The following is a 25,231-nucleotide window of genomic DNA, read 5'->3' on the forward strand; positions in this document are numbered from 1 at the left end:
ATAGAAGAACTAAGAGCATTTGATTGCACCTTCAAAGTCTTTACAAGCAAAATATTCTCCAGCAATGCCATCATACATAATTACAACTGTAATCTAAATTTCACAAGTGCTTTTGCACACTGTATATAAATACACATCACAAAAGGTGCAATTTAGAGTAAAACACTGAATATATACAAAATTAACATGGATTGAAGTCTAAACAAAAGGCATATTGCAATCTGTTTGAAAAATAATGTAAGTAGGTATTACTTTATTCACTTACACTAATTTACATTTATACAAATCTTACTGGACAGACTATATTAGGTCACTAGAAGGGAACGGAATATCCGCGCTATCTACAGGTAAAGTTACTGCACTGATTTTTTAGTAAATCCAAGTCCTAATTACGAAAAAACATGGCATTTACTTACACAAGAGATGGATTCCCTTTTCAGAGATTTGCACAAACATTGCTATTTATTCTCAGGGAGATGTCCGTAGCAGACAGAGCCCTTCAGGCAGTGACTGGCAGGTCAAACCTGGTCTGTGAGCGCACCACTGCTGCTGGCTGCCTCCCAGGCATTTCAAGGAGACAGCAGAGAAGAGTCAAGGGCCTTCTGCTCAGTGCACAGGGCTGGGAGGTGAAGCATCCTCCCACCCTACTACCTTCACACACACAGGCACCTATCTCTGCTGCTGGTGTGCCTAGCCCCTACCTCTCCCCAGCCTGGCCCTGCTAGAAAACCTGGAGAAAGAGCTCTGCTGCATTTCTCTGTATTTACATTTTTATAGGGGAATACAAAATCCCTTTTGGAAAAAAAATGTAGCTAGTTCAGGCTGCAGTGAGACAGGTAATAAAAATGCCTGTGATTAAACATGGTTAATGGATCTTTATGATCGGTAAGTAACCTACCAGGTTAATTCTGCAAATGTGCTCCACTATCAAAAATGTGATCTGAGATTGCCTGTAACAAATACTGAAAAAAATCCCCTGCCTTAGTCTGTACCCAGCTATAGTTGATTGCCCCCCGTTTAGTGTAAAAGGATCTGTGTCTGTTTTTGTAGATATCCTGATTCTGTGCTAGTACTTTCTCTGATCACAGCTCTCACAATTATTCTAAACAACACTAAAAGAGCCCTTATGTCAAGTAAATTGCCAACATGGAGAGAAGCAGCATGCTGAATACCCACACAGCCAGGCTGAACATGATCCCTACCTGCATTTGCAAGTCGATTCAGATGCAGATTGTCATCTCCCATGACTTCAGCTTCTCAGGCCTAAACACTCTTCCAGGGTTACAGCTTGATCCTAGAAAACACAACGGACTGCACAGGCCTACTTCCAGTGAGGGATTTGGCTGCTGCAGACCTCTGAAAAAACAATCTTCACCTAGAAACAGTATCCATCTGCTACACACTTAGGTAACACTACACTGGGCAGACAGTCTGGCATTGTGGTGTGGCTGCTCTTCCTCACTTCCGAGGACAGGCCACTGTCTTAGCCTTCAAGTTCCAGCTTAAAAAACACCTGAGCACTCCACTCCATTCCTATCAAAAATTCCCCGTAATGCCATTCACCTCTATACTCCTTGGGCCCTGCTCCAGAAACATTCTCCATGACTTGCTCAGTGCTAAATCTGCAAGCAACCCCTCTGTATTATTGCCTATGTATCTCACAGTGCTCCATGCACTAAAGGAACATGCTGTGTCAGGTCCTAAATACAAGTACTACCTTCCATTTAGATGCTTATTTCTACATATTTCCTTTCAGAATTATCTTGGATACACTGGTACCTCCATATTACAGGCCTGTCAGCAAAAGCATGACCTGGCTGTTGACATCACCTGTGTTTTCCTGTATGCACAGTGATGCAAATTCATACACTGTAAATAATATATATTATAATAATTTATATATGCCCTTCAGACAATTATTCTGGGGGAAAGGGGAGAACACACCTAATTTTTAAGAAACCCAGGGTAAAAGCTGTACATTGGGAAGAAGAACTGACCTTTAGGCATTGTCTTAAGTAGAAGAGGATTTAGCTAAGATTTAAAAGGCTCTACATCTTGTTATAAAAGAATTTCTTGTTTCAATCTTACATGGGTCAATTTACAACAAGCACCAAATTAACAAATATTATTAAATCCTTTATGCTAAACCAAAGTGTCCCTGTGCCTTAAGTGTTCTGTTCAGTCCGCTTCATTGTGGCTCATGTGCATGAGTCAGCAGTTCATGGCACAAGGGTCACCTTTGGACTTCCCTGCAGAGCTGATAACCCTCATCAGACAGCGTCCAAACTCCTCCAGGATCATGCGCTCTGCCGCAGCTTTGGACTTGCCCATCTTCTCCGCTTGCTCTGCCTGTGCCAGGAGGCATTCACAGGTTGCATCGGCCACCTCCTTGGTGACAAACGTAAAGGGCAGCCTGAACCAAAGAAACATCCGCTTAGTCACTGCAAAAACACACAAGGCACCTAACTGGAGCTGGCAACTTTTTAGTCTGAGGACTGATGAGATTTCGTATGTCCCATTGCTTCCAAGAGCCTTTAGATAGTGAGTAAGCCTCAGTTAACAGCCAAATGAACTGGTGGGTCAGTATCCCACTGTTACAGGAACAAAGTGTTCCATTCACCTGCCTGCTCCCACCTCTACAGCTTACACAGACAAGGCCCAGAGATGACAGGGACATACAGGGACATACCTGTCACATACATCAAAAACCCGCACTAGAAACAACTCAAAGAGGGTGCAGCATTAACTTACTTCCCACCACCACTGCTGAGTGCCGGTGTTGGCCTTGTCAGCAAGTCTGAGATCTGGGAAGATAACTTGGTCTTTGCAGCAGTCTGCTGCTGGACCCTGACTTCTGCAGCATCTGCTAAATGCATTAATGTCTTTCGCTCCGGGCTTTCTTCAAAATTTTTACAGCCAATGCATTTGCATATGGAAGAACACATTATTTTTGCCTGAAAGAAACAAACAAAATGTAAGAAACCTGTTGCAAGTTTGACTCCCCTTATGAGAAGCCACAACAAAAAGGAGATTTTGTTTTTATCTCTTACCAATTAACCACCAGAACAAACTTCCAAGTAGTAGTTTTCTCTCTAAATTCTTACCTCTGAGGTGAGGCATCTTCCCAGAATATATACTTGAATCAAATAATAGAATCATAGAGCACAGAATGTAAATCGGTGGTTTCCCACTCATCCCTTTCTTCATCAACCTCCAGTTTCCAGTGGAATTTAGACAGCTGAGCTTTGAGAAAGGCCAGTCTACACTGTCTCTACATCTACAGACTAATCAGTTAGCACATGAAGTAACAACAACTTTTGCTTTTGAATTCCACAAATACATTCTATCCCAGAGCATCTGTGGGATGCTACTTCAGCTCCTCCTAGAAAGTTGGTGCAGTAGATTTCTTTAGGAAATGGTGCTATTCAGAAAAAGAACAAATTCAAGCCTAAGTCCGAAGTTGCTAAATTGTTTAAAATTAAAATTGCAGAACAGCAGTGATCAGTTTTTCCATGTACATGGCTTTCTATGTGCAAACTGCTGGGAGAAGAGGTAACATTGTAGGAATGGAAAAGAACAGAAAGCATTAAAGCAATACAAGGGAGAGACAAAGTAAATGAGAGAAGTCACTGCACTAAAGGGAAAAAGCTACTGTCTTTCAAATGAGATAATGCTTCGTACCTCATAACACTCGCAGTAGTTTTTGAGACATCCCGAGCGTTTACAGTTACACCCTTTGCTGTGCCTCCGATCCGATTCTCCTTCCTTTCCTTTCCCTATTTTGGGCTTGAAGGCTTCAGGGTTTCTGTCGAGGCAGGCCTGTCAATGCAGACCCAAAGGGTCAGTCACTTCATGCAGGGAGCAGAATTTAGAGGTGCAATAAAAGAACTAAAGCCTTGCACATGTGGGAGGAGATCAGGGCATTATACACCCACTCTGCCCCGCTCTGGAGCTTCAGAAGAAGGAAGCTAAATGGCTTTGGTCCCAGGGGCAGGGGAAGAGGCCCCTCACCTTTATTGCTTTTTGCCTATCGTTTTCATGGTCCAGGTTGTTGTAACAATTTGTACAGTTGCAGTTATTGCAGAATTCACCGTTTGCAAAACAGTCACAATACCTGAAACAGAAGATGCAGAAGGCATTTGTAAACTTTATCATGACACTGGTGTGTGACAGCAGTAGCAGAAGTTCCTACTCTGGCACCAATACGGGTAAGGGTCACCCTATGCTCAACACCACACGTACAAGCAGTACCAGCCTCACTGCAGAGCCAAAATCCTCTAGAGTGCAGGTCCAGCTGCTGTCTTTAGACAGGTGGAGCTCAAGGGGGTCCACCTGAGCTCATCACATAGCATAGGTCCTCTCTGCAAGAGAAGCTAATGACACTTCTTCCTAGGGTGACTCCTGGGTCACCCACATATTGTGGGCCATCCTGCTGCAGCCACCTCACAGCCAGTTCCCGACCCAGTCGGTCCAAATCAGCCCTCAGGAGATCTCATACAGCCAAAACAAAAGGAAAGCAACTGGAGTGCCAGTTAACAGTTTTGTCCATAAGCTGGGATGGAAGAATAGAAAAGGAATAACAATTGGTACATCTCAGAGGCTTTGAGGCACAGGTAACCAGGTGAAGGATCTGAATGAGGATAAAGCTGACTTTTTAAAGGGACAAATATATGAACAAAAAGAAGCAAAACATGGACAGGGAAAGCCAATCACATTGCTAGGCCCCTTATGTACCTCTGGTGCCTCCCATCAAAAACATCTCACCAATCCCACAGATCTGATACATCGAAGTAGCACATTCATCCCCAGCTCAAACATGGCTTTAGGCCACAACAAACTCTGACATGTTTCAATGCTTCCAGCTCTACCTCCAGCTATGGCTAAAAACTGCTGATCCTCTTCACTTGCTTTTCAAAGCCTGCTGGGAGTGTATGGTCATTTTTTGGAGCCTAAACCCATTGCTAAACTGGCTTTCTGTGGCTTGCCCAGCCTAGCACTACACAAACTAGATTAGGGTTGCCCTGGAGTCCACTACAACCCTTCATCAGACTGAACTGGATTTTGGAGATTTTTAGCATCTTGAATGGTTCCCAGCCTTGGTCTTGAATGTTTTAGGGACATCCTAAATCAAAAGCTTTTATAACCTGTAATAGCTCTCCTTTCTTTTTTAAAATTCAGCGGTGGAATACTCCTGCTTTCCAAAACAAACAGTGCCAGCATCAATCCAGAATATAAATGAGCAAATAACTTACCTGAGTTGACTTTTTTGTAGAATGGGCTATGCGCCTACCTTTAACGTGCATTTGGAAAAAAACAAGTTTCCCTCCAGACAGAAAAAGTTTTACTAGTGAGAAAGCATCTGTGCCAGAGTGAAATAACCATTTGCTCTGTACCAATGCCCTGCCACTTGAAGATACAATGACAGTGATTTACAAGAAAAGTTTGTTTCCAAACAGCATTCTGTAGGTGCAAAGTATCACCAGTGAGGCCATTATTCTCCAGGAATTTCTAGTGCACATTCAAACACCAAAAGCTGAAACCCTACACATCTAACATACATTGGGCACTGTGAGGTCAGTCATGTATGTAAAATACCTGAAAAGCAGCTGCACATCTTCCTGCCATGCAACATACAAGTTTGGGACTAGGAAGCACAGGGCACACCTCCCCATATAGAGGTGGGGTGCACTACACAAAAAGACACCCAAGCTTAAAAGTTTAAACACACTTGTTAACTTGGGTTCTGATGTCATTGCATCACTTCCCCTTGAAGTACCACACCCCTGATTTCCCCTTCATTGTCTAGGATTCAGGGAACCACAGATTAATTTCAGTATCTCCTCCCATTCCCGTCCCAAAAATATCAGTAAACTGACTTTGCCTCAAGATGAAGAGCTCTCCTCATCTTAAAATACTTTTGTGTCAAATTCTTACAGATACATGGACTGGAACAGCAAAATACCTCATAGATAAGCAAGACTTATCAGTGAAGAATCACTTGTCTATTTAGTCCTTTAATAAAATATACACAGCCCATTTTTTCTGAAGTATTTGAGCCAGCATGGTATTACTGAAGCACTTCACCAAAGTATAGGAAATGCCCATGAATGATACCATGAGATGCCATTTCACTCGGTACCAAAAAGGCAGCCAGAGCTGCTGAGTGGAATTGGCTCCACCATGCAAAAAGGTGCATGGTGCAGAATTAGACCTTTTCAAATGTTATGGTCCATATAGCTCACAGGAGTTGCAAAATTACACAGGCTCTGCAACATCTCCACCAATATCCACCTTAAATCAGCATCTAGACATAAAATTTCTGACATACTTAAAACCATTATATTCTGATACTTGGCACACTTTTGTGATGTTAAAAATAAGGCTTGAAAGACAGAAACTGTACCAAGCTATACTTACAATTTCAAGCACAGAGACTTAGTACAATTGCAAGGCTTCCTGGGGCGGTTTGCAGACTCAGAAGAAATAATTCTGTGGAGGGAAAAGGGCATTTATATACACACAGTTTTATCAGTTTTTTCCTATTTTAAATTCATGTGAACAGCTCATGATAAAAACTTTGAAAAAAATGTTTATATTCCCCTTGCACTGGGTTTTTGGCTGAGTGTGTTTAAGTAACTATTATAAATAGTGCCTTTCCAATCCAGAAAGAGATTATTTGCTGCAAATTTGGATGCATGCCTGAAGTAGAAATTAGGCTTTAAAGCTAGAGGAAGCATAACTAAAAACTGGAGTCGGGAAAACCTTCCCCAGAATCCCTTCAAGCACTATGGGACCAGATCCAACCAAGATTCACACAACATGATCATGCCTTTTCTTTTGTTCTGCTCGGAATTAAAAAAATCCCCAAACCCAAAAAATATCCCCTCTGGAATAATGGGAAAGCAAGCCAAACCATGCTATTCAGTTCATAGATAAATTTTATAGTAGACACAGTCTTTAACTGCTCCTAAAACTTGGATTTGGTGACACTAATCGCTTCTGATGAGATTTGTTCCATCCCTATCCAGCAATTTCTGCATGTAATACCAGGGAGATTAAATCAAACCCGTTCATTTGAATAGCTGCTTCGGGATTTGGGATTAGTTTGCATCAGTTGAGGCTGCAGCAACAAAAAGCACCTTCATGTTCACAATTTCCAGCAAACAGTAACACAAAAGGACTGTGCGGAACAGCTAAGCCTGCTGGATTGGCAAAGGGAAAATAATATATGTTAGCTGTTATTTTCATCCTTAAAGGAAAAATGCAAGACTGAAAAAACCCAAAGCCTCCTATCAGGATCCATTTTGCTGTTTGGCTGAATTTCTGCATGCGTTAAGCATCTAGCTTTATGTTGTACAGAACCTCTTTGCAGCGATGTTGAGAAATAGTTGAGGCCTGTAGCTCATAGGTGCTGCTGCAAAATAAAAAATGAGCAACAGGGAGCTTTCAGGTCAACTTCCTGCTATATGAGTTCAAAAAACAGAAAGGAAAACAGCTTTGATCAAGAGATCAAATTGGCTCAATTGTCAGAGAGGTCCACACCCTTCAGTCAGAGGTAATAACCACACCACAGCAGACTTGAGTGTCTTGGAAAATTCCCCAAACCAAACTCCAATACCTCACGCTTATTCAAGCAGCCTATTCTACAGACTTTGGGATTTTTTTTCAAAACACTTACCCATTAAATGGCAGCCGTGCCTGGGACTGGACACTGGATGTCCCTGTGAAGCCAGTGTTGCTCGCTATAGATACATACGATGACTGTTGCAGCTAACAAAACAAACAGGTTAATGCCTGACATGAAAGAAATTAAAGAATACACTTTATACTGTACAGACTGTAACAAGTCTTTAAATCAGCTTTCCAGATATTGTTATAAAAATAACTTGCTTGTAAGTACAGTTTTAGATATAGAACTTGGACCAGGTGGCAGCCTCCTGCCTCCATACTTAGCATAAAAATACTATTTTAGATTCTATTTTTGTTGTCTATTACAGTGTCTAGATCCATACAGATGACAAGGATAACACACAGAAATGTTCAGACCACAAACAGTTCCTGCTCCTAAAAACATGTTCGTTTTCCCCCTGATAGAGCAGAATCACTTCCTGCACAAATTAGTAGCTTCCTTTATATACAAGCCACTTAGTATGAAAGTAAGCAAAATGGTTTGCATTCCAACTCCTTTGCATACCTGAACCCACGATATATTTTTCATATTAAAAAACCAAAATCTCGTAAGAATTGCCAAACAATACTGCTCTGGGCTACTTTCTTTAGCATTACCTACAAGCAGCTGTTAGCTCCTGCTGGGACAGGTTCTGGGGACAGACTGGCACACAGCAAGATATGGACCTATAATGGGGCCAAGCAAAAGGGGTCAGGTTGTGACTGGAACACAAACCTCAGAGGAGAGGTCCAACAGATGCTAGCTGAAGTAAAATTTGCAGAACTAGACTGCAAGAACACAGTAACAATCTTCAGGGTAAAACTGCAACTGTGATAAAACCAAAGGGCAACCAGAAACCAGGCTGGTACCAGCAATACTGGAGCTATGAGAGTCTTTGTTTCTACAAACCAGCCTTCTGCAGAATGTTTCATTTATTCTCCTTTTTTTATGCTGAATGTTGGTCAGATCTTGGCAAAGAGCAAAAAATTAATCTCTCAGCCTCAGTTGGGGTGCCTGGTACCAGCTGCTTCTGACCCCTGGCAATGTGCTTAGCATTAACTAACATCATTTAATAATGAAAACAGCCATACTCTGTGACCAAGCAGGTCACATATATGCTCCCTTTCTCCTCATCATCAGGCCCTGAAGGTCCTGTGAACCAAGCAGACAAACCAATGGGATTTCTTCTTCCCCTCACTAAAGGTCTCAGGATTCCTGGGCACCAGGCCAATTACGCTGTTCCTTACTGGCTGTGAAGGGTCTCAGGCACCCAGACAACTAGGTGGTGGTAATTGTCACAGAACAGGGAAGCGTAACAGCACACAGAGAACAGCTATAAAATCAAGCTGTTCCAAGTCCTAAGTGATGAACCTGGACTGGAACTGCTGCTGGACACTGAGCCTGCAACTGCCAGTGGCCAGGGTCACCTCCACTGACATCTGTCTCCTCCAAGGACTGAGTGACTTGTACTCTTTTATATGATTTTCATGTCTAGGTTATGATTGTTAAAATGATGAAGTAATGTGTATCAAGATCAGACCCAGTATGCAGAGGGTCTAGGTGATAAGAAATTCCAAATTGAGATCTAGGTGATTTGAGTAAGTTTGTATTGTAAATTCTGTACTATGCTACTCAAAATTGTACTACACTGATTCTGCTTATAGAAATCCTGGGCTATTATGCTAATAAAGAAACCTGTTGAGAAAATAAAGCTTTAATTGCAACTATGATTTAGTGCCATCATCATTCCGCCAAGGGTGCCTAAAAGAAACGGTTGCCTCAGTGTCAGGTGACAGTCACGGAGCAGGAACCTTTAAGAGGAAGGCAGAATGTTCCACAAGAGCAGAATTTCCTTGAGCATCTCTGGGAAAGACTGTACCTGTGTGACATACTGAGCTGGAAGGACTGCATAGCCAACATTTCCCGTGCCAGGGGCTGGTGCCAGCACAGTGCCCGGGGGGAGGTTGGTGAGGTTGGGCTGGATCTGTGGCAGTGGAGTGGCTGGCATGATAAGTCTTTGTTGGGGCTGACTAGTAGTGACTATCTGAGAAGTCGAGTTGATTGGTTTGGGCACCACCTGGAGAGAAAAGAGGTCTTTATGAAACCAGTGTTTCACTCATTCAGAATGCACTTTTATTAACAGAACATTTGATTACAGAGCTGGAAGCAGACCTTTTTTCTGTCCAGCTAAAATTCCAGGTCAGGAATATTACATGATTTAAACTTAGCTCACCTGTTTCACAGTCTGTGCTGGTACTATGGGAACTGACATACGCACTGGGGTCGCATTCACCACCACAGGCTTCGCTGGTGTCAAGAAACAACATCATAGGAATGTGTGTTAGTCATCTCAAGTCCACAGTTCAGCCCTTCAAACTTTCACATGTGCATAACACAGAGGTACGGAACACTCTAACTCATGGCATGCAACACTTGGGTCTAAAGAACACCTTTATAAACAGGTATTTGGCACAAGAGTGTGTGCACACATTTCACAGCAATGGCTTAAAAAAACAGCCTGGGTGCAGACCTCCTCTGGACACTGGATTTCCCTTACAGCCCTTTTCCCTTTGAAATCTTTTATTCCATCACAGCTCTGGAAAGCATGGACAGAAACCAGCAGAAACATCTGGCACTTCTAAAGCAATTTACATGAAAGTATCTTCACGTTACAGGAGTTTTGGCAATATGCTTGTGGGCTGGCCTGCCTTCACACTGCATATAGAGGAGATGGCAGTTGCCATGAACCACCCACAAATCTGGTAAACTAGGGAAAAGCAACCTAAAATGCTCCCAGGATTCAGGCCCAACTACAGAGTAATTTGACACAAAGGAGCATTTTCATATACAAACCAGACGTAGCAGCAGAATATGGAATTTATAGAAGTCTTACCACAAAACCAAGTACATCTGGCAGTCTTCACACATCTCTGTAATGTATTCATTTTAATCCTTACAGAACAAACATGAAAGAAAAAACCCAACAGAAGCTTCAGACAATATGTTACCCCCAGCACTTACCCTGTTGAAGAGGCTGAGTATTCGTACTGGGATTTTGACTGGCAGATTGGGTTGAACTACTGGCTGTTGTGGCAGTAACGAGTCTGACATAATGGAACTTGCTTCCAGGTACCTGAATCTGCTGAACATTGGGTGCAGTTGCCAAAGGAATAATGGTCTTAAATTGAGATGTACCCACTCCTCCTACAGTAATGGTCTGCACTGCTGATTTCACAGCCTGTTAAGCCAACACAGACAGCACGAAGTTACTTGTACAAAGGCAGAAAGAACATCAGCATGTTTATTTCTCAGTTCCTTAGTGAGCAACTCTAGCACACCATTTGTACCCTTGAGAGGGAAGTCAGTTACCCCCTTCCTGCTTTCCAAAGTAGAACAGATGCAAAGAGATAAATGCCTCTCAACAGCTCAGAGTAAACTCAGTTCCATTTTCAATGCTCTATACCAAACACCAGAGTAAACTAGTATTTACATGAGTAGGGTGACTAGTCCACATCTGCCAAAACTATTTCAGGTGACTACAGAGAACATGGTTTGGTTTGTTTTCCACAATCAAACAACCAAACATAGAAATATTCCTACTATTAAAAGTACATGGTAAGAATCTGCAGAACAGCTTGTGCTGGACTGCAGCATGATTTATCTGCGTGTGTACAGATATGTCCTGTTAAGATAGTTTGTGATTAATCCACAGAAATCACTGTGCAACCCTGGAGAGGAAAATGGAACAGAATCCTTAAACTGATGGACATCAGAAAGAGTGCAAGCTGAGAAATGAAAGAAGCAAGAACAATGAGGAGTAGCAAAACAAATTCATTAAGAAAAAAGGCAAAACGGTGAAAGAAAGGGAGCTCAGCAGACCTGTGCTACCTTACAGCTGGAGGATCAGTATACCTGGAATTTGTAAAAGTTCATCTTTCCAGCTTTTCTCAAACTACAAACTAATAACAAGAAAGTTTTATTTTCTTTATACACATTCATAAGTCTACTGGTTTGATAACAGCCTCTCTTTCCAGACTTGCTCAGCCTCAAACCTTGATTTCTTCCTTTTTCTCCTTCCATTTAATTTCTTTTAGAGCTCAGCTTTTTATTCTCAGTATCTTTTGCTATTTATATTAAGCATATTGTCCTTGACATCAAATTTTTAAGTACTACATTTGGTTGACAGTATGATGTGAATTCTTAGGAGAGCATTTTCCCAGCTCCTCAGCTTTCAGCAACTACACGAATGAAATCTCAATTTGCACACATTTACTAGAAATACAACCCTGGTCTTCTAAAAGGTGTTTTCTTGGGATTTTTTTTATTTTTTTCCTAATACATTGAAACCTTAACAGGCCAGAGCATCAAAACAAGCACTATGTGCAAGCACAGTCACAGACACTATCAAAGGGAGACCAGTATGGGCAAAGTTCTCTCTACCACACAAATTAGAGGCTGCCATCCAAGGACAACTGGGAAAATTGTAAAATTCAAGGGACAGTTTCTTCTAAAGGCATGTTCTGGAGCCCAGTGAAGATAGATGAAGCCCTTGTGTTGTGTCAGATAGCTTTGTATCAGAACTCAGTATGTATACCCCACAGATATCTCCATTTTCTCACTTAGGGTGCTTGCATTAGAGAGACTTAATCTTTTAACAACTATTTCAAAAGACAGTTTTCCCTGGGGAAAAGAAATAAAAGTCAAATCTCAATGGTGTCCACATCCATATATCAGCATTCCAATTATCTCCTGTATCAGTAGGATAAGACTGAGCCTCTGGTCTCATGCTGTACATGCATGTCCACTCCCAGCTACATCTACACTCTGGATATATTTACACCCATACACACCGCTTCACGTTTACCAAAACAGGAGTACAGATATTATGACAGAAAAAGATTCATCTAAGATCACAAAAGAGGAAAACAGTAAAAACTGTAGTTTGTAAGAAAGGTCAGTTTTGTCTTGTGATTTATTAATGCAAAACTATTTATAAAAGTTATTACAGAAAACCCCATTTTTCTAGAAATGAGACATAGGAAATTAATAATTTCTAGTTCTTTGGTTCCAGCCCATGGTGTCTTGCTTATGCAGACCTCTACAGCAGGCATATGAACTCCACTGCTGCAAACCTCAGAAACACCTGGAAAGCAGCCCTAGGCAGTGGCATAGAAACATTGGCAGAAGAGAACCACCCAAAGAACTCCTCCTCGTGTCACAGAGTTCTTCAGGTGACTTGGGAGATTCGGTGTACAAAAACAAGAATTTGCACCAAGTGGGGCTTTCCAGGTTGGAAAGCTGCTTTCTAATAGCATGCCCTTGTACGGGCTTGCAATGGTTTGCACCCCTCAACTGAAGAGGTATATGCTCCTCAGGGCAATACCTTTGCCAATTCCTAAGCAAACACCATTCCAAGAACACCGTTGGACAGACCGCTGCCAACCTGTGGTCCAGCACTCCAGTTTCCAGCAAGCAATGACACAGACACACCAGAACACAAAGGAAAGTCTGTACCTGGGTGGTTGTGTGGTTGACTATAGCCTTCCCAGGGGAGGAGGGTGCTGACTGCTGCACTGTGAGGATCTGCTGTCCTAACGCTACATTCAGTGGGACGCCCACCGTCTTCTGGGGGGAGTTGGGAGGCTGGGAGGCCACTGACACCACTGTTAGCTGCTTGGCAAAACAAAAAGCAGTTTAAACCTCTGCACAGGATACAGGACCCTGGACATACACATTCCCCTCCTCAGGACAGTACAGCTCTCCATCAGAACAGAGCTCTTTCTGGGAACAAGAATTTAACCACAAATGACACGGGTCCAGCTGCAACAACAGCAAATAGATCCCTTAGGAGCTTGAAGGCATCCCTGGTTTCCAGCACCAAAAGGCTCCTGCAGAAACCCAGCACAGCGTCTGGGTGAGAGTGAGGGGTTGTCTTTTCATCTGTTTTGTGTTTTTTTTTTTTTAAGGAAACTATCCCATTGAAGCCTGAGCATTGTCAAGAGGGATCTTCTAAATAAAAGCTTTATAACTGGTACAATGACTATTTCATCGAAAATAGAAATTTTAAAGAAAAGCTGCTGAAAAGAAAAAAAAATTCTCGCCTCATACTACTGATTCAGTCAAAGTATAAGAACATGAGTACTTCAAAATCCACACTGCAGTTTCCCACAGAGATCCAGTCTTCTGACCATATCTCTGCAGAATGCAGTGTTTGAACACTCTGTATAACCATACCCCTTCCAAGGCTGGTTTTCTACTTTTTGTTCTAAACTTCCCTATGTTTTAAAAAAAATCAGATACTTAGAATTACTTATCTACAGTAAATTCAAGATGCAACCCTAAAGAGTCATCACACTCACTCCTAGTTAAAAAAGTAACTTTAGAATCAAAATTAACTTCTTTATGTTCCTTCTTTTAGTAATAATTGCCAAACACAAGTCATTTACTCCATCTGTGTAAACATTACATCACTAAAGCACAGCCAAACTAAAATAATTCTTCACTCTTACTTTGCTTCTCATACATGATACTTAGTTTGCCTGCACTGTGCATCTTGTCCCCCTGCCTCCCTTTCTCCAGCAATATTCCTCTTCTCAGGACAATTATCAAAATCTAAACCACAAGTGTCACCTTGACCTGTGCCAATCTCCAGCTCTGTGTTTGTCAAGGACCATTGCAAATCTCATTTACTTCAGAAGTGATCAGGGAAGACTAAATTGCCTGTGCAGTAGCAGGCAATGGTTAATAAGTGCTGACCTATTAATATTATTGAGGTCTCCTCTTAAAACAGCCTGCTGACGTTTTATGAAGGCATTAAAAATAGTTTGAGTGCTTGGCTAAGAGAGAACAGCTGCTCTCAGAATGGATGCTTAGGGAATGGCAAGAAATGGCAGGAATGGGAAACTATGCAGTAATGCATATCTACTTAAAACCATAGTAAGGGAGCCAGTTGAAAAAAATCTAAATTAGGGCATTACCACAGAGCATTGTGATGCGAAATGGAGACTCTGGAGATATTTTTATGGACTCTGGAGATATGTTTATTATCTCTGGAGAGATAATAAACAGCTTGTAGCAAAGACACAGAGAGCTCCATTCAGACCACTGTGCAGGAGGGATAGAAGGCTGCAGCCAGAACAGGTCCTTACCTTATTGGGGGATTTGAGTGGTGAGATAGCTATTTTATTCGGTGTCTGTTGTGTTGTTGTACTCAGAGATGATCCAATGACTCCGCTCTCAGAGATCGTTATTGTCTTTGGTGGTGTCCCTGGAGCAGACTGTGAAAAAACCCTACCTATAAACAATGAAGATACCATCAGCTCCAGTTATCCCTGGTCACATTAACTTTTAAAGCAAAGTTTTCCCTGCCATTTGTGCAATTGAGCCCTACTTCTGAGAGTGTACAACCTGGCAGGAAGGACACTGGCATTCTTTAAGTTAGATTTAGCAACAAAGAAGAAAATAATTGTCATTATTACAAATAAAAAGACAGCTCTCTCGGGCTTTTAAAAAGAGCTAAAATGCACATTGAGCTTTCTGTGCCATTCAGCTGATAATTCTTGACAGCCAGGATAGCATCCTGAGGAGCAGAGCCCTCCAATACACCTGCACCACACACAAACACCCAGCCAGCTGGCAGTTTCCTGGGAAAGCCCTGGGCTGCTGCCAACGTACAGAGAAACTGAGCATCTGTGGGGGACGAGTTCCTTTAAAACCTCAGCCATCAAAAATGAGCTGTGTTACAGTGACCAAGAAAAAGGTATTTGGTCTGTCTACAATCAACTTCGAGGTTTCTTGTTTGTTTTTTTGTCCTCTGTTGATGATTGTTTCTTTCACTGCCTAACAGTTTTTAGTCACACTACCACCCATGTTTTCATGTGTGTGTCATACATTCTCTGTCTTTTTACAATGCCAAAGAAGATTAAACATCAAAAACAGCAGCTCCAAAACATGACATCAGTTTCAGGAATATTGCAAAACTCCCAGAATGGAAAACAGATTTTTTTTTTTTCCATACTTTCTAAGTTTCTTTCCAAAGAGTGCTTGACCACTGAGCTTTCCTCTGCTCCACTTTGGTTCAGACTCATTTCTGTCATAGCTTCTGTCACCCATTCTCTTGTACTACATTTATAAAAATAAGAAACAAACAAACAAATACCAGCATAACTTTTCCATCCAAAATCAACTAGTGGCATAACAATTAAAGTCAACTGGAACTAACAAGAAAAAGCACTATCCTCATGGAAAGCTGAATTCCTCTGAGGTCTATGTGCTCTAAAATAACCACTTTTGTGCAGTCTAACTAACAGCATAGATAAGTTGCCAGCAGCTGCTAAAGCCACATGCAATCTGAAGAATCTCAAGTCTGTAGGGATTTTCACCATCTAGAGGTTTCAATCCTTTGAGTTATTTTCTTGGTGACAGCTTTCCATTTCTTACTACATCCCCTCTGCACCCCTTGGCATCATGTAATGGGTTGAAACTGAGTTGATGGATGAGCTTCCTAAACAGAACCTGGTTGCTAATATTGACAAGTCTTTCACATTTACAACTTCCACCTCAGCTTGCAGGAATTTCCAGCCAATTAAAAATATTTATCAGATTCATGAAAACATGCAAACAAAATCAAAACACAAACCACAACTGTTATACCTTCCCTAAAGTGATGCCAGCCTCCCAAAGCTCACAAGCTGTGCTGGCTGTTTGGAACAGTGAGGGAAAAACTGATATTCAAAGATTTCCATCTCAATGAGCAAGCAACTTTACCTCCCACTGATGCTTCTCTCACAAGCTCAGGCACAGGTGATTTTTCAACATACTGATTTAAAAACTGCAAGTCATTTCTAATGGTTTTGGGTTGTTTTTTGTTTGTTTGGATTGTGTTTTTAAACACACAAACAGCTTAATTCAAGTATTTATAAGCATAGCAATCTTCTTACAGGTCTGTATATTTGGTAGGGAATTTGAGAAAGGGGACAAACTGGGGAGTGGGATGGGGAATCCCTCTTTCACCTGAAACACAGGTCAGGCTGCAGGCAGCCTGACAACTCAAGAAAAAGGTTATGTTCCAGCTATGGGCCATTCACTGGCATCTATCAGTGTTTTGAATACAGGAGAGAGTTGCATCCTTCTAAAAACCAGCTCAAGTCCCAGTGCTGTAAAGACTTAACAAATCTGTTTAAATATGTAGGAAAGATTCTAGACCTACTTAGGCTGATCAATCTGTAAGCAGTTAAAGACATCCTTTAAAGCTCTAAAGATGACTCCGCCTTCCTACATTTGTCTTTTTCAGACAAATTACGTGTCTAAGATGTTTAGCAACAGATACACTGCCATTATAAACAAGGTATTACACTGTGGTTTTTTCTTTAGTTTTGGTGGTGGTTTTGTTGTTATTCTGTGGTTGGTTGGGCTTTTTTTTTTTTTTAAGGATATATAGATTTGTTTTCCAAAGAGAGAGACCATTTGGTATTTGCTTTAGTTACTTTCTTAGACACTTCTGCGATAGTTATTTTTAAAGTAGGTGAGCAACTTAACAAAAACAACACAGCTTTATTCATTTTCTTCATTCAAACATTTTTTTCTGTTACTTGCATGTATTGCATTTAAGTCCAACTACAAGCAGATTAAAGTAATACAAAAGCATGTGTCTCCCTTTCCCCCTGTGTATTTATATAATGTTTCTACAAATACTTTCTGTTTATTAAGTAATCTTTTCTGTGGCTCTGGGGTATTTTCTTCTCCTCCCCAAAATCTGTGAAGTAAAAGTACCTTGCAGTAAAAGCAACTCTGTAATCACAAAGATTATTCTAAACAAGCTAAGTATAAAGGTACCAACAACTTCATTTATCTGCTTCTACCCAAAAAGCTTTCTGACTTTTTTTTTCAATTGCTTGAGGTACTTTGACAGAAACTACAGTAAAATCGTTGAGACAGAAGAATTTCTACAATTACCATTTCTTTGAAAAGCCTTTAAAAAATGGTAAAGCAAAACAAGTCAAAGTAGTACAACCTGCAATGACTGGTGACACTTGAGTGGTCTGCCCTGTAACAGCTTTGCTATTGATTGGTTTTGCAAATATCAGCTTGGTGATCACCGGGCCAGAAGTTGGGGTTCGAGTCTTCTTCGCAATCTAAAAGATGGAGGAAAAAAGATCTCAAGTAATTTGAGCATTTTGGATCTAAATTATTGTATTGTTAAGTACATTAAAAAATAAAAAGGGCAATACTCGCACACATAATTAGAAGAATAACTGCGTATCGTGCATTTCACCTCCATTTCTCCCTATGGAAAGAACTAGGAGATTATCCTTGACACTTTAGAATGCCAGCTACCAAAGTAGGATAGCCAAATCCCTCTCAGCTTTTTCATAAGATAGCTCTCTGTGCAAACATCTCATTTTCAAGATGCTGGAATTACTTCTTACATGTGGTTGGTCTACATAAAAATGTTAAAATTAAATGCAGAACTCTCAGTATGTGAAGCTTTAAATGAGGTCACTTCTTTTTCAGCCAACCAGGAAAAACTTGTCCCCCCGTGACTTAAATATGACCACTACTGCTCTGAAACATTTCTTGACCATTTTGACACAGCGGCAAACTTGTTTTGCAAATGGAAAATGCCTTCTGAAACAGCTCCCCAAAAGTACATGGATCATCAGTGCCTGAAAGTTTTGAGTACTCACTAGTCAAGAACAAATCAGTTGGCTACCTCTTAAGTACAAGGGGATCTCTTTTCATATTGTAATCCAGTCTCCTGAAACACACCTGGACCAAGAACATGTACAGCAATTCAATGATAGATCACTTCAGTTTGAAATCTTTGTAAGCAAGAGCTTATAGTCTTAAAAGTTTTAAAGAAGACTTTCCCCCCTTTTCCACACTGAGAGAAGTTAACTACCACATACATTTATTCCAACAGTTTTTATACACTGGCACCCAGCTAGTGAATAGTTCAATTTAGAGGCTGACTTCTTCCAGACTTTTAACCTGCTGACAGCAGAGGCTGCCTATGGATGTGGCCTGAGTCGATGTGAGCACACTGGAAGGCATTACTGAAGCCCTTACACCTGCCCACCCCACAGGTCAGGCACATCCTGCCTCTCCTCCACCACACACCCTCAGGCACATCCTGTGGGCAACAGCCATCAGCTCCAGCAATACCAGAGAGGCACAACATTACAACATCCACGTGGGGAGCCACCTCTCAGAGGCACAAAACCACCTTATTACTCAAGCAGCTAAATCTGAAATCTGCCTGACGTGCAAAGATACAGAGCTGACAGCTACTTTTGACAGCCTGAGAAAGTTACAAATGCTCAAATGAAGCAATTGAGTAGGCTGGAAGTTATGGCTTCCTACACAAAACCCTATCTATAGAATTTGTTGCCTGAAAACACCTTTTTTACAATCACTTAAGGCCAAACATTCAAAGTATTCAGTAGCATGTAAATTCCTCAACTGCTCCACAGAAAGCACACGTGAGGCTGCCCCAGTTCCTAGTAGCACAGTCATGGCACAGCCTGGGAAGCTGGAGCTCCCCTCTGCTATGGCACTGGAGCCCTGCAGGCTGCTATGGAAAGCCAAGGGCACCTCCGTGTGCCCGAGCTATGCCAGCCAAGGGAAGCCAGCAAGGAGCAGCTCTGACATCAGGCACTACCAGAGAATGGATCTCATTTAAAGGAAGCCACATGCTGCTCCTCAGATACAGTACAGGTGCTCCTCAGAGGAAAGCTCCATCTCAGAACAAATACACTGGTCCCCAGGCACATTAGGTGCTTTATAGGTGAAATACAATTGTCAAGGCTTTAAAATGAAACAGAGGAGAAATAAACCTGTTCTTTTTGGAGATATATTAACTAACACTTTGAAACATAACTTGTTTGAAGAAGGAAGCTTCACTCACAGCCCTGTTCGCAAATTTAACTCAAAGCCATTTTAACATTTCAAGGATTCAATTATCTTAGCACATATACAACTGATAGATGAGCAGACATTTTGTCTGGTTTTTTTTTTTTTTTTTCAGCTTAGACACATTTTAATTTCTGATAAATTCTACACATTTCATCTGCTTGATTTGAGATTTCTGTTTTGCTTAAATTAATCTTACCCAGCCATAAGGTATTATTGCAACTCAACTGCTATTGCTTTTTCTCTGAAGTGAGAGCAAAGTCTGGCTCAGAAAACGATGAACACTGAGCAGGAACAGCCAGCTCTGGATAACAGCAGTTGTTTCCCAGTAACAGTCAATAAATGTGCCTAAATGACTTACATGAATGCGTGTAAAATACTAGCAACGATTAACACCAAGTATTTCAAAAAACCCCTTAAAAATCTCAAAATAACAGGTCAACACAAGCAACCCTGCTTCCCTCATACTCAGCTTGCAGTATCCTCCTCAAATAAATTTCCCCCTGCTTTTTAGGTGAACTGTTTGTCTATAAAGAAGGAGGTCTAATAAACAAGTGAATCTCCTCAGGGCTTAGGAAACAGCAAGACAAATGTGGTTGGTTATAAATGAGGAACAGCACTCCTGCCCTTCCTGCTGCCAAGTGAGCCTTTCTGAGGTTTGTGCCACTAGATAACCCCCGCCACACCAGGGAGAGGCTTCTAGGCATCACTGTGAAACTCACTACCCATTTCAGTAGAGACTGGAGAAGCCAGAGGAAATAATCAAGATGCCCAAGAAGCTTAACATTATCCCCCTGCCTATGTAAGCTAAGCATGCCCTCTCCAAGTTACTTTGAGTTAGACTGCAAAAATACTGCCTGGAACAACAAGTTCTTCTGCAACAATGTTATTATATTTGGGAGCACACACCAACCTTCTTTCCCCTACAGAAGTCAAGAGATTTACCTGCAGGCAACTTGACATAAAGGGTCAAGTTATGTCTTCCTAAACACTCTCCACTAAAGATGAGCCAGCAAGTTCATATGGCTGGACTTTGTTTTCAGTTGTCAGACTCTGTTCTACTCATACAGAAATAGGCACACTCATTCCTCACATTTACTGCTGGATATCCACATAGTCAGCTACCACAAAGAAGCGAACACACTATAAATCCACTCCCTAGATGACCTCTTGGGAGCCTGTCCATGTACCCACTCTCTGTGTAATTTATATTTGGCGTAGTATGAAATATCAGGGACTCCAGAAATAGAAAAGGACTGCTTACTTCAGAGATGAAGAAACTGAACTAGGAATGGGCATTTGAGGTTAGCGAGTGGACAAGGTCCCTATTCAATGATGAGATGAAGACACAACGATGGCTTAGCAGCTGCCTTGCCATGGTAGCAACGATGCTGTGGACACTGTTGAAACCAGAGCCAGTTACCAAAGCAAAACAAGCACAGGTCAGACTTAATGACAACCATGGCCATGTGTCTGGACGCTTGGTTCAGAGTCACATGCAAGGCCAAATTCCTGCTTAACGAACCTGGACTAAAGTAGTAGAGCAGCAGGCACACCACCACTTTTAAGGCTGTAGGCAGGCAGGAGCCACAGGCTGAAAGCAGATGCACTTGCCCAACAGCTTATTTCCACACATCCACAGCAGTAGTTTCAACTAAATCAGGACAAACTGCTAAGGACAGTAATTAACTTCTGGATATAGATGAGGCCAAAAGCCCTGCCACACTTTGCACCTCACAGTTTCATACATCTAGACCTGTAAGTGGAGAAGGAGCCAAGTTCCAAGAAACATTTTGCTGAACTCTACTAATTATGCCTCAGGTGCTGAGACTTCAACTGTCACAATTAGATTACAAGATTAGATTAGAAGTCAAGGCAACTGAATTTCTCTAATGATATGCAAAGCCCCTATGACAGTGACCACAAGAACTGATAAGAGCTCTTTGTCATCTAAACTTTATCAGTTCACTTTTCAGCACCAAGTCAAGCTCCTGTGCTGCCCTCCATCTGAAATACCTTAGTCATAAAGCCACAAGACCCGCGGGGAGGCAGGGAGGCATTCATAGCCTCCTTTGCCACTCACTGAAAGCTTATGGGGCTTGTTCAGGGTGATGGGGTAAATGAACCACTTCTTTTCTAAGACAGGGACTCGAGGTGTGGGTTACCTCCCTGACATTCAGGGTAGAGTACAGCAAGAATCTCTCACCCAGCCTCATACATCACTCTGATACTTTAGCTATTTTCTACAAGGAAAAGCACTGTCTGAAGTGCTAATGCAATCCTTTTCCCTGCAATATCGGGTGCTAACCTTGCCTTCTTGCTTTTCATTTCTACTTCCTCCTCTCTTTATGGGAAAAAAGGAATGTCAAGTGCTAACAATTCAATCTGTTTTGCAAAAGGAACCAATGGCTTAACAAAAAGAAACCACAACAAAACACATTTACCCAAACTGCAATCAACTAGATTTAAAAATGGATGCAAGTCCACTAGTAAGAGCTTCTGCTAAGGAACCTGTAGAATTCCCAATGGCAAATGGCAGAGGTCAATGGCCAAGTCGCTGTATTTCAGTCACTCATAGCACAAGTCATCTCATGCAAGGAAAAACCACATCACAGCTAAGTCGTTCTCCTCAGTTTCCTGTATCTGTCACTTAGCAATGAATAATGAAGCAAAGTAACAGGAACTGACCCACTCTTAAATGTTCCTACGCTGAGTAAAGAGCAGAGACTTTCTTAAGAGCTACAGTGACAATCATTTATGTTTCAAATGGCTATTACTAAACATGTTTCCACAGGTACAATGTAGCAACAAAAAAGAAGCAAGTAGAAATTGGTGCAGGAATCACCTGCAGCTTTAAAAACATATTCAGAATTGATCTCATTCACCTGCCATGAAACACTAATCAAGGAACATTTGGCTAATGAAATGCTTTAAACTTCGTCATTTTTTATGTGCAGCTGATTATTTTTAATAGCATACTTAAGAGTTTAATTTCTCATTTCATTTAGACAGTAAAATAAATATTTTTCCACCATAACCTGCATTGAGTTCTACTTATCCTTCACTTTAGGAGGTCTTATTTCTGCTTCACTGCCAACTAGAACAAAGTCACTCACATTTAGTTCTGCCACATAGCAGATGAGAATCAGACACTTTGGATCATAACCCAAGTCTTTTCAACACGTTTTCAGATCCAATCCAATTTTCTGTGGTTTCAAATATCTCAAGATCCATGCCAGAGATTGGGAACAAAACCTCAAAGTGTTCAGCTTATGACAGTGCCTAGTCCATCATCATCTATTAACAAGCTTAACTAGATTTGAGGCAGACAAGACACACCTTTCTGTTCTTTTTCAGATGCTAGAAGTTTTTTTCAGACAGTTTATTTAAACAAACTGAATATAATAGGCAAAAGCTACTCTTCCGTAAAGGAGTGTATACTCTGAATAAAGAACAACAGGCATATAGAGTTGAATTCAGTCCTCCTGAAAACATGCAGGATTTATTTTTATAAAATGAAAATGAGAAAAGTATCTTAAATTTACTGAATAGTTCACTTTCTCTGAGGTAAACCCTAAGTTTCTAGACAGTAGCTAGAGGCAAACAGCATAAAATGGCAAACGCATCCACAGATGAAAGCATGGGCTAAGAGCAGCATTGTATTTAATACAAAGAATAAATGCAAAGGCTGAAAGCAACAGTGTGTCAATCAGTGCAGGAAACAGACAACAACTGCAGCAACAGAACTGGTTTTAAGACATTTCATCAGCATAACTCATTTTACCTGTACTGTTTTTACTTGCTGGGACTGCAAGACAGAGGGCTGGGCCGCAGTGTTTATCAGCTGACTTCCCTGCGTCAAAGCTGAGACACCCACAACAGGTTTCGCTTCCGACCGACCTCCAATGACAACTTTGATCTGCTGGCCTTGTACCTTGGAGTCTCCAGCCTGGGCTTGGGACACGGCCTTCTGCGACTGCGGGAGCTGGCTGTGGGGTAATGCTAAAACAATAGGCTGGCCAGACTTGCCCAAAGTTGTTACAATCAGCTTTTGCCCGTCCGGTTTAATACTCTGACTGCCTATTTTAATATCAGTGGCCTTGTTCAGAATAATCTGATTGGCTGAGATAGTGACAGGGGTCTGAGCACCAAGTTTGTGGAGGCCACCTGGAAAGGCAGGCTTTACAGCTGCATTCACATCAGGGCTTGGGGCTGTGGTGTTCAGTGCTGCATCTCCTGAGTGGCTGCTGGGCGCAGGAACTGATTCCGTGGTGACTGCGGCTGTAGTCGTGGCTGAGGAGTCGCTGGCAGAGCTTATGTTCACTATTTCTTCCAGTTCTGTTTCCATGGGAATAGACTCTCCCATCGGCGAAGACACGATAACGGCCTCGATGCTGTCGTCTTCCACCAGAGTTATGCCAGTGTCCATGATTTCCTCAGGGAGCAAGCTGTTGACTTCTGCTGAAACCACCTCCATTTTAGTAGCTGTGGCAGTGATGGCCGGAACAGGTACTGCAATATTTTAAAAAGTTATTGGCTTCCAGAAAACACACATTTTCAAAGTTTTATGAATAATATTACCAAAGAAGAAAATATAGTAGAATTTTTTCAGACTGAAAGTATTGTGCATGCACAGGAGAGATATCATGGAATAAAAAATGTTATTAAAACATAACACATTAAGCTGAACTTACTCTCAACCATAACTTACACCAAACCTCTACAACATCATTCACTGAAGTCAGATGAAGACATTACCAGTCCACTCTTCACAACACAGTACACAAAGAAGCAGTGTTTCCCCGCTGAAGATACAGGCACAGACATTTAAATTCATTGAAGCATAAAGCAAGAGTTAAGTAACTTTAAAAAAAATCCAGTAGATGACGATGTCTTCTCATACATGTCAACATTGATTAGCAGGTTATCTTGCTCAAGAGACTTGTTATCCGTTTTGGAAATCTCAGAAAAACAAATGACTGCTTAGTGATGGACTTGAACAACCCCAAAAGCTCCATCAACAGCCACCTACCCCAGGATCAAGCCAAAGCCCACTCACAAGATGGACAGATAATCCCTTGATGCTGGCTATGAAAAGAAGAGCTCAGTAATTTTTTTCCTCAATACTCACCAGAAAATATAACACACAAATTCATGATTAATTTGAAAGGTGCTCTAAACACAAAACAAGTAACACCCCATATGAAAGAAAACAGAATTTTTTAGAGAGTACCCAAATTATATATTAAACAAACCTGTGCAGTGAGATTCAAAGCCAGAGTTACTTCCACTTGAGAAACCTTACAGACTTTGCTGGAAATGGTCTATACCATTCCCATAAAGCTGTATCACTGTCAGAGTCTGAAAACAGATCAGCTTAATAAGGCATTTTCTGCACTTGTTGACCCCATGAGCACACTTGGGCACTGGATGGGTGAGCACACCATGTGGGTCTGTGTACATGCTCCTGAGTACTAATCATAAGCTCAAGGGGACAAAATCCTTGCAAATTCTGTTTCCTACTTGCTAGGAGAAGCAGAGCTGGGTTTTAATACTAATTCATGAGGAACTGTGCCAGTAAAAACACTGACCAAATGCTGAGGTGACATTGTTTCCTCAAGTCATTGTGGGCCCATTTTGTACAGCAGCTAA

The 25,231-nt window shown here is 41.5% G+C and overlaps 1 protein-coding gene across 5 annotated transcripts in view; it reads right to left on the bottom strand.

Annotated features, from left to right (window-relative positions):
* Positions 1–18: 18 nt before the first annotated feature.
* LIN54 (lin-54 DREAM MuvB core complex component) overlaps positions 19–25,231 on the bottom strand; it is a 40,615-nt gene continuing 15,402 nt past the window's right edge. For 3 of the 5 annotated variants that reach the window (XM_032107999.1, XM_032108000.1, XM_032107998.1), the window contains exons 2-14: positions 23,364–24,091; positions 17,682–17,802; positions 14,818–14,963; positions 13,184–13,339; positions 10,691–10,907; positions 9,903–9,976; positions 9,549–9,746; positions 7,679–7,770; positions 6,418–6,489; positions 4,012–4,114; positions 3,682–3,819; positions 2,752–2,954; positions 19–2,413 (exon numbers count right to left, since the gene is read on the bottom strand). In XM_032107999.1, the coding sequence (XP_031963890.1) occupies positions 2,212–2,413; positions 2,752–2,954; positions 3,682–3,819; positions 4,012–4,114; positions 6,418–6,489; positions 7,679–7,770; positions 9,549–9,746; positions 9,903–9,976; positions 10,691–10,907; positions 13,184–13,339; positions 14,818–14,963; positions 17,682–17,802; positions 23,364–24,056 (2,415 nt within the window). In that variant the 5' untranslated portion in view covers positions 24,057–24,091 and the 3' untranslated portion in view covers positions 19–2,211. Of the gene's footprint in view, positions 2,414–2,751; positions 2,955–3,681; positions 3,820–4,011; positions 4,115–6,417; positions 6,490–7,678; positions 7,771–9,548; positions 9,747–9,902; positions 9,977–10,690; positions 10,908–13,183; positions 13,340–14,817; positions 14,964–17,681; positions 17,803–23,363; positions 24,092–25,231 lie in introns of those variants that run through there. The other 2 variants (XM_032108001.1, XM_032108002.1) reach the window with 2 other exon arrangements.

Source organism: Corvus moneduloides, chromosome 5 (genome assembly GCF_009650955.1).
Source record: "Corvus moneduloides isolate bCorMon1 chromosome 5, bCorMon1.pri, whole genome shotgun sequence".
NCBI lineage: Eukaryota > Metazoa > Chordata > Aves > Passeriformes > Corvidae > Corvus > Corvus moneduloides.